The following is a 12,997-nucleotide window of genomic DNA, read 5'->3' as shown; positions in this document are numbered from 1 at the left end:
GGTGGTAGCACCTCTGCAATAACAGAAGGGGGGAAAAAAAGCTGCACAACAGCAACTGCAGCCCGAGAGAAGAGTGAGAATATGTGGGAGAAACAACCGTGTAGACACCAAGGTCAGTGAAGAAAGAGGAGGAGGAGGTACTCCAGGCGCCAGAGGGACCCCACGCTGGAGCAGGGGAAGAGTGTGAGGAGTCCTGCCTCTGGAGAGGGTGGAGCGGCAGAGACATGTGATGAACTGACTGCAACCCCTGTTCCCTGTCCCCCTGCACTGCTTGAGGGGGAGGAGGTAGAGAAAATCAGGAGCAAAGTTAAGCCCAGGAAGAAGGGAGGGGTGGGGGGAAGGTGTTTTAAGATTTAGTTTTTATTTCTCATTATCCTACTCTGATTTGATTGGTAATAAATTAATTTTTCCCCAAGTTGAGTGTGTTTTGCCCGTGATGGTAATTGCTGAGTGATCTCTCCCTGTCCTTATCTCAACCCACAAGCTTTTAGTTATATTTTCTCTCCCCTGTCCAGTTGAGGAGGGGAGTGATAGAGTGGCTTTGGTGGGCACCTGGTGTCCAGCTAGGGTCAACCCACCACACTATGTTTTGTAGAATCTCAGCTGGCTGCGTGGGCCACCTTCACCGCCTCAGGTAGGGTTGTGGGTGTGTTATTTTCTCAACTGTGGACTTGGGTAAAGGTTCAGCATCAGCTTCCTGTCTTCTTCAACTTTCACACAACTGCAATAAAACAAAAAAGTCCCCGTGAGTCTGCACTCACAAGGGAGGTCCTGGAATGTGAACTAATGTGACAAAAGGCAGAGAGGGATCAGAATCCGCAGAGAGAAGCAGTCTGTATTTGCTTTTAAGTTAAGTTTCTTTTCAGTTGATATTTCACTACTTGAATAGTTTATTGTGGACAAATCCCATCTTGAAACATCTCTGAAATGGTGCAGGAGGTGTGTTATACACAGGCCTGGGTTTTGTCACGCCAGGAACAGAGGGTGTGCGTGACCATATGGCCACGTCTGCATCGTGATCCAGGGCGTATTCGCCATGTGGAGCCTGGTGAACATTCACTAATGCCCACCTGGTAAATCCACCCCTGAAGTATTTACAAGGGTCATTTTTGTGGTGTTTCTTTTCCACCTCTGTGCTGTAGAGAAACAGCTGACAAATCATGGCGGTGGGTGTAACGCTGATGAAAAAAAGGCTCAGAAACGGTTTAGTGGGAACCTGTGAAATCCCTGGAGTTACTGAGAATTTCCTCCTCCTCTCCACTGGAATGAACTTGAAGAAGAGATCACATCATTAGTAGTACATCCTCTTATTTAGGTATTATAATTTTTGAGGTGCTGCATCATGTCCTTAGCTTGTTGGAGAGTTTCAGTAAACCTTGACTGCAATTGTTTTAATTACATTCAAGATGCATTTTTCAGACGCAGCGGAGAGGCGCAGCAGAAACTACACGTATTTCAGGGCAAACTCACGCCTCACCTTCCTCAGGGGCAAGGCCGGGGATTTTGGAAGCGCAGAGGATGGCTGTCAAACCTTGCAGCCTGTATCACCGTCATCTGTAAAACACTGAGGGCCACGAGTGTGGGGGGGAAACGCGTCCGGCGTGAGGAGGCCCAAGAGGCGGACGAGATGGAGGGGTCACCCGCGGGGGAGCGTCAGGGAAAGGTGCCTGTGGGGAAAGCGCAGCAGGCCCGAGAGCGAGGGCAGCCAGCAGGGCTCCTGGGCGAGGTGCTGAAGGGACGGCGGCGCCGAGGAGGCCCTGAGGAAGGCGGGCCGGGGGCCGCGAAGCTGGCGGGCCCGGGGCGGGCGGCGGGGGACCCTTCCCGGACGGTGGGGAGGGGCGCGGGGCGCCGCGGCCCGGCGGCCATTTTGAGGAGGACAATACCCGCCGCACGGCAGGGCCCGCTGCGCCCGGCGGGCGGGCGGGGCGGGGCGCGCGCACGCAGGGCGGGCAGCGGCCGGGGCGCGCGCACGCTCCGCCTCCCGCCGCGTTATGTAACGGCCGGGGCGCGCGCGCGCTCCCTCCCCCCCAGCCTGTCCCCGCCCCACACCGCCCGTCGGGGCCCAATGAGCGGCGGGGCCGCGCCGGGGGGGGGGGCGGGGGAGAGCCCGGCGGACGGGGCGGGCGCGCGCACGCACGGGGGCAAGGCGCGGCCCCGCGGCAGTGCGTGCGCGCTCCCTGCCCCCCCCCCCGCCTTCCCCTCTCTCTCTCTCCCTCTCTCTCTCCTCTCTTCTCCGCCGCGCTCGGTCGTTTCTTCCCCCCCTTTGTGAGGCGCTCGGAGTGGCCCGGACATCGCTGACTCGCCATGGCCGACGAGAAGCCCAAGGTGAGGCAGGCGCCCTCCCGCCCCCCCCCCCTCCGCCTCCCTCCCTCCCTCCCTCGCCCCCGCCGCCTCACTTCGCCCCTCAGGCGGCGGCGGGAGGCCAGGGCCCGGCCGCGGGCCCGGCCCCGGCCAGCCAACGGCCTCTGCTCCGCCGCGCCGGCTTTGCGCGCCATTTTCCTGCGCACCCAGGCCGCGGCCGCCTTCCCGCCCCGCCGGGGGAGGGAGGCCGGGGCCGCAGCCTCCCGGGGCGGGCGGAGGATCCCCGGGGAGGGCGGCGGGGAAAGGGGGGGGCCGAGGGGGGCGAATCCGGGCTCCCTTCCCGCCCTCCTCGGGGAGAGAGGCAGGTCCGGAGGCGGTTGCTGCCGTTGCCTTCCTCCTCCTTCTCCTCCTCCTCCTCCTCGCGGGGCCGGATCCGGCCTCCCCTGCGCGGCTGGCGGTGGCTGGGGCTGGCTCGGGCGCAGCATCCCCGCTCGTTTCCAGTCCTTCGCTGGGGCACTTGCCAGCCCCTTCCCATACGGTGCTGGCAGGAGCGCGCCGGGGCCTTTCCGCCGCGGGAGGGGCGGGCGGGCATCGCTCCCTGCCCCTTTTGTGCTGCCTCTCGCCCCGGCTCCCCTGCCCGCGGGAGGGGCTGCCCGGGGGTGGGGGGGGTTCCTGCGGGCGGAGGGGAGCTTCGCTTTACAGCAGCAGGAATTGAAAAAAAACAACCACAGCGAGAAAACCCACAACCAGCCAACGCCGCCGGTTTTTTGGGGGGGGGTTGTTTTTTTTTGGGGGGGGGGGGGGGGGGTCGGGCCGTCCCCCGCCCCTCCCCCCCCCTATTTTTAAACTGAGTTTGAAGGCGCCAGAAAATAATAAACGGCGGCGGGCCGGTGTGTCGGGGCCGTGGCCTGGAGCGCGGCGTGCGGGGATCTGTCACATGGCGGGGACCCGCAGCCCGGCCGGGGCCATCCGACACCCTCGTTGCTTCTCTGGCCTCGGGTCGCTTCTCCTAAAGAAAACAAAGATGCAAATGCTGCTGGGCACCTCAGGAGCGGGTGCTGCCTAGGAGCTGGGTAGCGTTGAATCTTCTCTTTGCCTTTGCTGTTAACACTCTGGATCAGAACACGAGCAGTGGAGTTGAAAGTTGGTTCTCTGCAATTTCTGCGCGTGGCTTCTAATGGAAGCGAGAGGATCGGACTGCTTATTTAGGAGGGTTTTTTCTTAAACGCTTTCTGAAGGAGAAAGCTTGGTTCTTTTCAGATGTTGTCACCTTTTCAAATACAGTCCTTTAAAGTATCTTGGAAGTTTTCTTCAGAAGTACCTCGACTGATCTGAAAAAGTTTGAGGTATAGCAAGAAAGAGACTTGCTAGTGGTTGAGATCATAGTTATAACATAAATAACTTTATGCCTTTGATTGGGAACTGTAGTGTTGCATATTATTATGCCCTTGATAGAAATAACTTTTTTTTTTTTTAAATTGTTGTAAAACAACTGGCCTAGTAAGTCTTCACTGCTACTTTGTATGTTAACCAATCTCAAGAATGACAACTAATATTAGTAGGCTTTGGGTTTTTTCGTGTGTGGCTTTTTTTTTTTTCTTCCAAATAAAAAGTACTGACCTTTATTTCCTAATTCAAAGTGTCGAGTTCGTAAACAGCTATAATATCTTTATTTCCTCCTTTTTAATGACCTGTTGCACTTTGGTAAAATGTTAACTTCTTGTTTCATACCTTTTCAAAAAGTGGTTTTTTTTTTTTTCCTCAACAGGAAGGAGTGAAGACTGAAAACAATGACCACATTAATCTGAAGGTGGCAGGGCAAGATGGGTCTGTGGTGCAGTTTAAGATTAAGAGGCATACACCACTTAGTAAACTAATGAAAGCCTATTGTGAACGACAGGTATGGTTCTTGTATGATCATCAGGAGGACTGGTGTCTGGGGGAGAGGTGATCTCCATAGAGATAGATGAAGACAGTAAAGTCTTTAAACTGTGTAAATATGCAAAATGATAAAGCCTTAACAGAAACTAATTGTGTTGTGGAAAGTGTATTGTTCTTAGGATCTGTTATAGAGTGGACTGACAGGGTTGTGACAGGAAATGAGTAAAATAAAGATCTGTTATCTTTCTGAAAGCTGCATTATAGGTGTAGGCTCTTGGGAGGCAACTGTTACTCTACTGCTCAAAAATACCAGTATGGAAAAGGGTGGGTTAGGAACTGGCAGTACGAACTTAGGATAGAGAGTTGAATGATAATCAGAGGTATTTTTATAACTCTTAAGTTCTTGGTCTGGTCATAGACTTCTGATTTATTAGCTTAGTATTATTGTATTGAGATGAGAGACTATCAATGAGTATTTCAGGGTTTAAAGCTGTTTAATGTCTAGCTTGAGAAGGAACTTGTACATTTAACGGTGAGCTTTGTTTTTTCTCTTGTGGCCTAGTTGTCAAATTAATCTTCCGAGGGACAAAAAAAATGTATTTTGCTAGTGTAGTGGCAACTGCAGCCAACCTAGTAGGTTGTGGGTGGCTATTGCAAGTTTTAAAAATGCCTGTATAACAGTAGTGCTATTTAACACTTTATTCTGAAGCTTTTGATTAGGAAAATTTTGTCTGTGCTGTCCATGATTTTTTAATGAATGTCTGCCTTTAAAAGGTTCCATATTTACAAAAGTGTTTGGAATTGGGGAAGGGGTTTTTTTAAACACAAATATTCAGTGATCCAATCGAATGCAATAAAATCAGTATAAAATATTGAGGTAACTATTTCACCACCACGAAAAACAAACTAATTCACATACAGAGTGGTAAAACCTCTTTGGTTTACCCTTTGCCGCAATAGGATAGTGATATGACTAAAGGCAGGGAAAATCAGCTCTTACTCAACATGTGAATACGTTCTTGTATGGGTATTCTGGGGATACATTAGTGAATGCTTGAGGCTGTGGGCTCGTTTTTCCTACCTCTGTTGTACAAACTCATGTTATATTATGTAGATCACTGTGTATTGCTTTTTCCAAACATAAAGTGCAGTTATGTCTGTCTTTTTGGGAGTTTGAGGATTGGTTAATTGTTTGTAAAGTCCTGGGAAGGATGATTTTAGAAGTACCATGCATACTCAGTTACCTGGACACAAACAAAAGTAAGAATCTAAAACTTTTTGCCTAAATTTATAATCTGCCTTAAAAAAAAACCCAACAAAAAACCACAGGTGTCAGTTGGAGAGAAAAAAAAAATCTTTTGAATGGGAGATATTTCTTCTGATTTTGTTTTTAAGCTAGTAGGTATCAAAAGGATATTTCTGTGGAGATGTCTTTAATTTTATTTCTTGGGTGGTTACTTCTCAAACTTTGTTTAAAAGCATTTGTTCTGCATATCTCTAAAAATTAGATTTTGTTTGTGTTCCTAACTAGGCTTACCCAATCTTAAAATCCTTAAGCTGTGGACTTCAGATTTAATTTTGGAGAGGTGGAAGCTGCATATAATAGAGAATTTAGCAGCTTTAAAGAATGAAAATCATGTATTGCATGTAGTAGACCTAAAATGGAAGTAACTAAACCTTGAATGATACGTTTAGAAGACGAAGGCTATTCAGCTAGCATTTATTCAGCTCATAAAGTTGTCAGGAACCTGCAAAAAACCAACACTTTTGGAATAGGAAATACATATTTTAAGAAACAATGTCAGAGAAAATGGCTCAAACCAAATGTTGCTGTGCAAAAATGTGTTGCTGCCATGACACTTAGCCACATGGTTTTCTTAAGATGATCTGAGTGAACACTGCAGAATCTTAGTCACGCTAGAGAAGGCGTTTTGCTGTGAACTATAAAGTCTTACCAAAAAGTTTACTTGTATTCTTTATTAATATATTTTTCCTAACAAGTCAACTTCTCAAAAATAATTACTACATTAAGTTTTCTTTTGTGTGTTACATCTGCTCTTGCATGGCTAAATGAAGGTTGCTTTTCCAATTCAGAGATGCCAAAGCAGCACCATGCAATACATGGGATTTACTTCAAAACCAACTAGACTTCTTGTATTTTTACATACTCTAGAGAGAGAGTAGATAGAACTGGGAAAGAAGTAGACACCAATGTTCTTGGTTCTGGTTGTATCCTCAAATTTCATTCGTCTTCCTCTGCAGAATGTCGTGTGCTGTAGAATACCTTTGAAAACTAACTTGTGAATTTGAAACTTATGTTATTAGTCAAAGGGATTGTTGCTCTTTAGTTATCTTTTTTAATCCGTTGGCTCAAGCAAGAATGAGAAGTAGTCTTCTGGGGATGGAAGAGGTCAGCAAAGTGACTATTGTGTGGTAGAAATGCTAGTTTGAAATACTATTCAGTAGATTCTGGAAGTAGAAGATCCCGTTATTTTTTTTGAAAGTTCCAGCTGTGCATGGAAAAACTTTGTTCCATTGATTTCTTGTTAATGGGAATTCAAGGTCAAAAAGTTACCATTGCCTACTCTTTTCTGATGCAGACTAATAGATGGTAATTGCATTTCTGGAAAAAATACTTTAGAATACCTTTGCTTTGGGGCAAGATCAAAAAGGAGTATGGAATATTACTGTTTGACATTTGTTAACCCAAGTGTTGCATTTAATTTTTAAGTGAATTATTATTAAAAAGCACTATAAAAATCCTGGCCTTTGGGGTGAGGCTTGTGTACTAGAAATTGCTTTAACTTACAGTGGGGGCACTGTTGCTTCTATTAGTTATTGGACACAGGGCAATTTTTAATACAAAACAGATTGCAAGGATTTGTAGTGAAATGCCTTAAAGACAGTGCATGAAGGGAATATGAAAACTGTATCTTGCATTATGAATGGTGGCTTTTAATGATCATGCTGCAATTCCAGTGACAAGTTCAAGAGAAAACTTGTGAGTACTTTTACACCAGGCTTACTTCCCTTTGTGTTACTTCTCTTTGTCCAGGGGTTGTCAATGAGGCAAATCAGATTCCGGTTCGATGGGCAGCCAATTAATGAAACAGACACACCTGCACAGGTAAACAACAGAAGCAAGACCAAAGAACTGTATTTGAAATTTGCTGCAGGAGTTGATGCTTCTGTTTCATATAAAATACTTGTGTAATTGCATATATTGGTGATAGAACTTGATCTTTTTTACCATTATTTGGGTAAACTAGTTTAGAATTACTGGAAATGGAATCTAAGACTTCTTGAGTGTTTTGAATAGTAAGTCAGTATCACTAGTAAAATAAAAAAAATGAAGTACAGTGTACAGATGGTGAGTCTTGTAAAACTCACTTTATTGAGTCACAGCTCTGAGATAAGAATCGGTAAGTTAAGAATTGAGTTTTTCCTGAAGCAGTGGCTTTATTTTTTTATAAAAGCTTGCCAGGATGTTATCAAAGATCCTGTTTGCAAACTTGCATTTGTGATACAAAAGTCATTTTCTGTTATTTGTAAACTGAAGCTCTGTTTCAGCAGCATAAAATTAATGAATACTGTGAAGTTTGGGTTGTCTGTAATTGGTTAAAACGAAAGCCATTCCAATAACAGAATGGTTCACTGTGACTCTTGAGTATTTTTTTGGACTGTTCCACATAGCTGTGTTTAATCAGCCTTTCCAAGTGATACAGCTTTATATGCTTTTCAGAACCACTTGTTATGAAATAAGGGGCTCTTGGTTTTAGAAGGCTTATGGTAGATCTGTATTTTCTTAGCAGTTGCTCCAAAGAATATGCCTCTCATGGCCACAATCTATGCAACTTTTTAACTTGGAATACTGATAATTGAGGCAACAGGGTGCTTTTCTCCCCATCCATGTTATGCTGAAGCTAAGGATCAGTCTATTTATAGCTGCGGTAAATGCCATAGACCAGTTTGTTTTCCTGGAGCAGAAATTGAGACTGTTTAGAAATATAATGTACGTTAGTTATAGCAGCTCCTTCAATCTTGGTACAGATTTTGTCAGTAGGTAACATTAACATCCCAGGAATATCAACTGTAAAAATTACGGTGAAAAAAGAGAGTTGTATCAATCAAGTATTGCTGTTCCTCATTGGCAGTTTGTTATGCGGTTGACCAGGTAAAGTGTTTTTAATTTTTTTGTGCTTGCTGATACTTGGTTTTACTGCCTGATTGGGCTAGGGGCCTTAATTATAGTCTGCTTGCTTTAGTGCTGTAGCTGAAGCCATTTGCACATTTCAACAACAACAACAAAGTGGAATTGTGGCAATGTCCTAAGGTAAACTGAGGAAGTAAATAGGAGAAAGAAGATGCAATAGCAAAGTAGGCAACAGAATTAAAATATTATGAATGCTGATTTTTCCATAGGAGTCATACAGTGCACCCTGAAGTTACGCACTAGAATTCATTCTAGGACAACAGCTGTCGACTGGCACTTTTTTTTCCATTTAATTTCTTTGCTTTTGGGTTATGGTGAAGTAAGTTAAATGTAAAAAGTTATGATGATGGAGGGGAGCAGGACTGGTCTGGTTAAGTTGCTTAAAAAGTAAACATGGAGATAGGAAATGTAAGAACAACCCAGCCTATAGTAGATATCTGAGAAGAGTTGAAAACCTTTTTTCTCTTTTCTGCTATAGTTGGAAATGGAGGATGAAGATACAATTGATGTGTTCCAGCAGCAAACAGGAGGAGTTTACTAAAAAAACAAACAAACAAACACACAAAAAAAGAACCTGCTACTTTCCTCTCCAGAACTGTGCTCCCACAGGCGACACATTCACAATTAGAAAAATGAGACTTGGTTCAGCCACATCCTGACTACTGCAGTATAGTTTTCTCTCTTCTCTCTTTGATTTTTTTTTTTCCTATTCCTTTTATTGTACATAAAGTAACTGGTGTATGTGCACAGACATAATGCATATTTTTTTTAACTAAATGGCCAATGGTATGTTTTGATCAACATTTAATGGAGATGGGGTGGGAAAACAAACTGGTTCTGTGAAAATGCCCCTTTCTCCGTTAGTGGCATGCTCCTTCTACTTTTATCTTTATATTCCAGTAAGTTATTTTGCTCTCACTGTTTAAAAACAAAAACCTTGCATACCTTGTTTGATTGGATAATTTCAATGTTTTTCTTTTATCATTGTAAAACCAAGGACAATTTTATAACTTTTTTGTACGTAGCTGTTACATGTAGAGCAATCTCTGTCTAAGTAGGGGTAAATTACTCTTAAAAAAAAAAAAAAAAAATCCTAGATAGTTTTCCCTTCAAGTAAAGCGTCTTGTTGTTTAAATAAACTTCTTGTTTAAAATAACCAGTTTTCTTTATTTTTCTGTGGAGTAATAGTACTCAGCACTTATTCCTTTCTCTGCAGCTTTTTATGCTTCTCAGTTCTCAGCTTTCTGTGCGGTAAGTAAGCATAATCCCCCTTTTACAGTCAGAAGACTGTTGGAAAATGAAAGGCTTCCTTGAGACCTCTCAGTCAGTCCGTAGTTGAACTGGAAATAGAAGTCAGTTTTCTCTTCTTTTGGTGTTTTTTTTTGTGTGTGTATGTTCTGCTAAGCCAAAAATGTTTGATTAGGCAAACTGCAAAATACTGGACTACTTACTAATGCCTTTGGGTTGAGATCTTTTTGTCAGTTTTTAGTAGAAGCATCAATATTGTTGTTACAGTAGCTTATTTAAAACTCTGTATTTGAATGCTTTTTGATGTAAACGTTAAGTTACAAAGAGCAAATAATTTTGTTAATCATTCAGTTTACCGTGGTATCAAATGGGAGATGCTTGGAAATGTAAAGCAAAAATAAAAACCTGAGTTCTGGTTTTGGGTGTATAGCTATGGTTGTGTAGATTCCAAGCTCTGCTTTACCATTGTGGTGTTCCTGCTTGAAAGGGGAAGAGGTTTGAAGTACCAAAGGGAGCTAGTGACAATGATGTTTTTCATGAGTCTTTTCCACAAGGCTGTTGTTCCTGAGTTTTCTGGGGAGGTTTATAGGTTGCGGTGAAATTCATGGATGTTCATGAAAGGTTATATGCCTGTCTACTCAGCAGCCCCAAAGCATTCTCTGATGCCCTAGGAATGTTCTAATATTTTGTAGTGTTTGCAGTAAGTTAATGCTCTTTTAGGTACTAACTTGTTAGCTGAGCTTACTTTTTGGTGGTAGTTTTTGTAATAGTTAATTCGAGAAGTGATTATTACACACTAGGCCTGTGCCTGCTGGATCCGGAAATTCTTTTAACTTTGTGGCAAAATGATGGGTCTGTGCGTTTAGCTGGTGGACAATGATCTATTTGTCACAATTTTAACACATTTGATACTACATTAATTGCATCTAATGTAGCTATAAGAAAAATAGCTGGTTTTGCAGTTGCTTTTGACTATGTAGCTGAAGGATGTAATCTACTGTATGCCATTGTTTTAATTCTAGGAAATTCTACTGCTAAGCAGGTTACTTCTTATTCTGGTACGTATCTTGTAGACTTATGTGGTATATTGCAAGGTTGGAATTCTCTCTCATGAACAAATGTTTTCAGATCCAAACTCATGAAGGCCTGGAAGAAACTTCTTCAAAATAAAGGGTGGGGAGAGTATATTTCAACACCATTCATAGGTTAGACGTGGAATACTTCCCTCTTTGGCTTTAGAATCTCTGGCTTTCAACCTGGCTAGACTTCTGATAACAGTGTATAAAATTCTTTCAACTTGATGTCATGCCAAAACTTCTCCCCAGAGAAAGCTGTCTTTATCTTGTGTGGCCAAAAAAGATGTTTGGACTTGCTCTAGTTTCTGAAGAAAGGGTGAGGTCTCCTTAAATACAGTTTTTTTTCAGCCCAACTTAAGACATTGAAGCACAAAATTCACTGTTGTATCTTGCCTACTATTTTTTCTTTCCTGAGGCTATACAAGTCAAGTGGCAGGTACTGAATGGCATGCTTTCAAAAACAATGTCTTAATTTCCTGAATTAGTAGAGTGGTACTCCATCTGCCATGAACTTATGTGCAGGATTCTTGTAACATAATGTTCCATTAATAAAATGAGACCATTTAACGTGAATTTTGATTAGCGTACCAAAATTCTCCTGTGCAAAAATTAAAAACATAGGCTTTTGTACCTTTGAATTGATGTGGCAGCTTTGGAAATACACTTTAATTAAGCATAAATTGAAATTTCCTCTAGTATTTAGCAACAGGCTATTAAAAAATGGAGAGGCATTGATCACCTAAATTTCTCCACTTCTAACATCTTTCTGCTATTCACTTGAGCTTGCTCCTCATATTTCTGAAATAATTCCTCTAACAGTGCTGAATGGTGTTTATGTAAGATGGTGACTGCAATCAAAAACTGATAAAATGGTCTTTTCTGAGAGCTGTTTCCTTGATCAGATAAAAATCAAGAAACTCAAAGATTTGAAGTAACTTAGTTCCTTAAGAGTCTCAAATGTTTTATTTCCATTAGTGTAGCGAACTGTTAAGTGGACTGGCACATTCTGATACATAATGTATTTGTGTACACAGCAGTGCAGAAATACTAACCTGTTTTTTAAAAAACTTTTTTTAGAACTCTTCTTGCATGGTCTTGCAAATAACTCTACTTATGACAGAACTTGTTGGTACTTCTCCTCTGCTGCTAGAGAATTTACCTGTTGATTCCTGTGTGCTGGGACCTAAGTGGTTTTGCTGTGAATTCATCATCACTAAGAAAGCTACTACTAGGGGTGACGATTCAGAAGTGGTATGAAGTACAGGGCTGTAAACAATTTGGATCAAATTATTTGGAGTTCTCTTCGCTGTTTGGCCTGGCTTGATTTGTAATGATTCTCGGGTTTACACTGGTAGCCTAATGGACTACTAGAAGTCCGTGTGTTGGAGGATAAAGGAAAACTGGGCAAAGAGATCTTGTTGCATTAGTTGGGAGGTAAGTTTTTTGTGTTTGTTAAACAGCTGGGATCTTTCAAGAGCCTGGGCGAATTGTATTATTACCCACAATTTTCAAGTAATGTATTCTAAAGTGATTGCCATGCAATTTAGTTAGTAGTCCTCTCATGGTTTTTTAAAAGAAAAAGAATGGAGTAAGTTGTAATTGGATACAATACTCTAGCCAGTTCTTGTGGCTGGTAAGACCTTGCCTTCAGCGTATGCTGGTTCTTTAGTCCCTCAGACAGTTTCTGTTTCAGTTGGTGGAATGGACGCAAGCTTAAGCATTATTTGGCTTTCCCGTTATTTAAAAAGACATAACCGAAACTGTTCGTTTCAGGTAAGGCATTTTTATTCATGTACGGTGGAGATACTGACAGATTGAAAGCACAGCTGGTTTTGGTGGGACCCTGAGTTAACACCTGAAAATCAGTGCCTTAGTTTATCTGAACAATGGGGATAATACCCACTTAAAAGGGCTCATGTGAGGATCTGTATTAAGTGGCCTGAGATGCTGGTTCAAAAGGGGTTCTGGGAGTGCAAGGCTGTTCTGAAATGGAATATGCTAAACTGCCCAGAGTGTAAGGAAATATTCCAAGGGGTAATGTGAGAGGGATTCTTGTATTGGCATATGGAGGTGTTCTCAACAAAAGAAAAATCCTTAAAGTAGTACTAAGATAATTGCTGCTTCAAGATAACTACAATATCAAACCAGATATAGCCTCTCTGCAAAGGTTATGGTCAAAATGAGATTATTCTCTTCCAAGAATATTACTTTCTAGTACCTTCACTTCATTACTTCTGAGTCAGGCGATGTAATTTAAGTGCTGTCATTTTGTCTGTTG

The 12,997-nt window shown here is 42.9% G+C and overlaps 1 protein-coding gene across 1 annotated transcript; it reads left to right on the top strand.

The window, feature by feature from the left end:
* The first annotated feature begins 2,085 nt into the window (after positions 1–2,085).
* SUMO2 (small ubiquitin like modifier 2) lies at positions 2,086–10,070 on the top strand. The gene is made up of 4 exons (XM_052807717.1): positions 2,086–2,325; positions 4,070–4,201; positions 7,238–7,309; positions 8,874–10,070. Exons 1-4 carry the CDS (start codon positions 2,305–2,307, stop codon positions 8,934–8,936), a joined length of 288 nt encoding a protein of 95 aa, XP_052663677.1. The 5' UTR covers positions 2,086–2,304; the 3' UTR covers positions 8,937–10,070.
* The last annotated feature ends 2,927 nt before the right edge of the window (positions 10,071–12,997 follow it).

The sequence above is a fragment of the Harpia harpyja genome, chromosome 14 (assembly GCF_026419915.1).
Source record: "Harpia harpyja isolate bHarHar1 chromosome 14, bHarHar1 primary haplotype, whole genome shotgun sequence".
Lineage (NCBI taxonomy): Eukaryota > Metazoa > Chordata > Aves > Accipitriformes > Accipitridae > Harpia > Harpia harpyja.
Note: the sequence above shows the minus strand (reverse complement) of the source record. Positions and strands in the feature narration are given on the sequence as shown.

Bases quoted from the DNA above. Each gene is read 5' to 3' on its own strand.
- SUMO2 (XM_052807717.1), top strand. From the start codon at position 2,305: ATGGCCGACGAGAAGCCCAAG. The intron at 2,326-4,069 runs GTGAGGCAGGCG...TTTCCTCAACAG, and splicing joins TGGCCGACGAGAAGCCCAAG to GAAGGAGTGAAGACTGAAAA. The intron at 4,202-7,237 runs GTATGGTTCTTG...CTCTTTGTCCAG, and splicing joins AAGCCTATTGTGAACGACAG to GGGTTGTCAATGAGGCAAAT.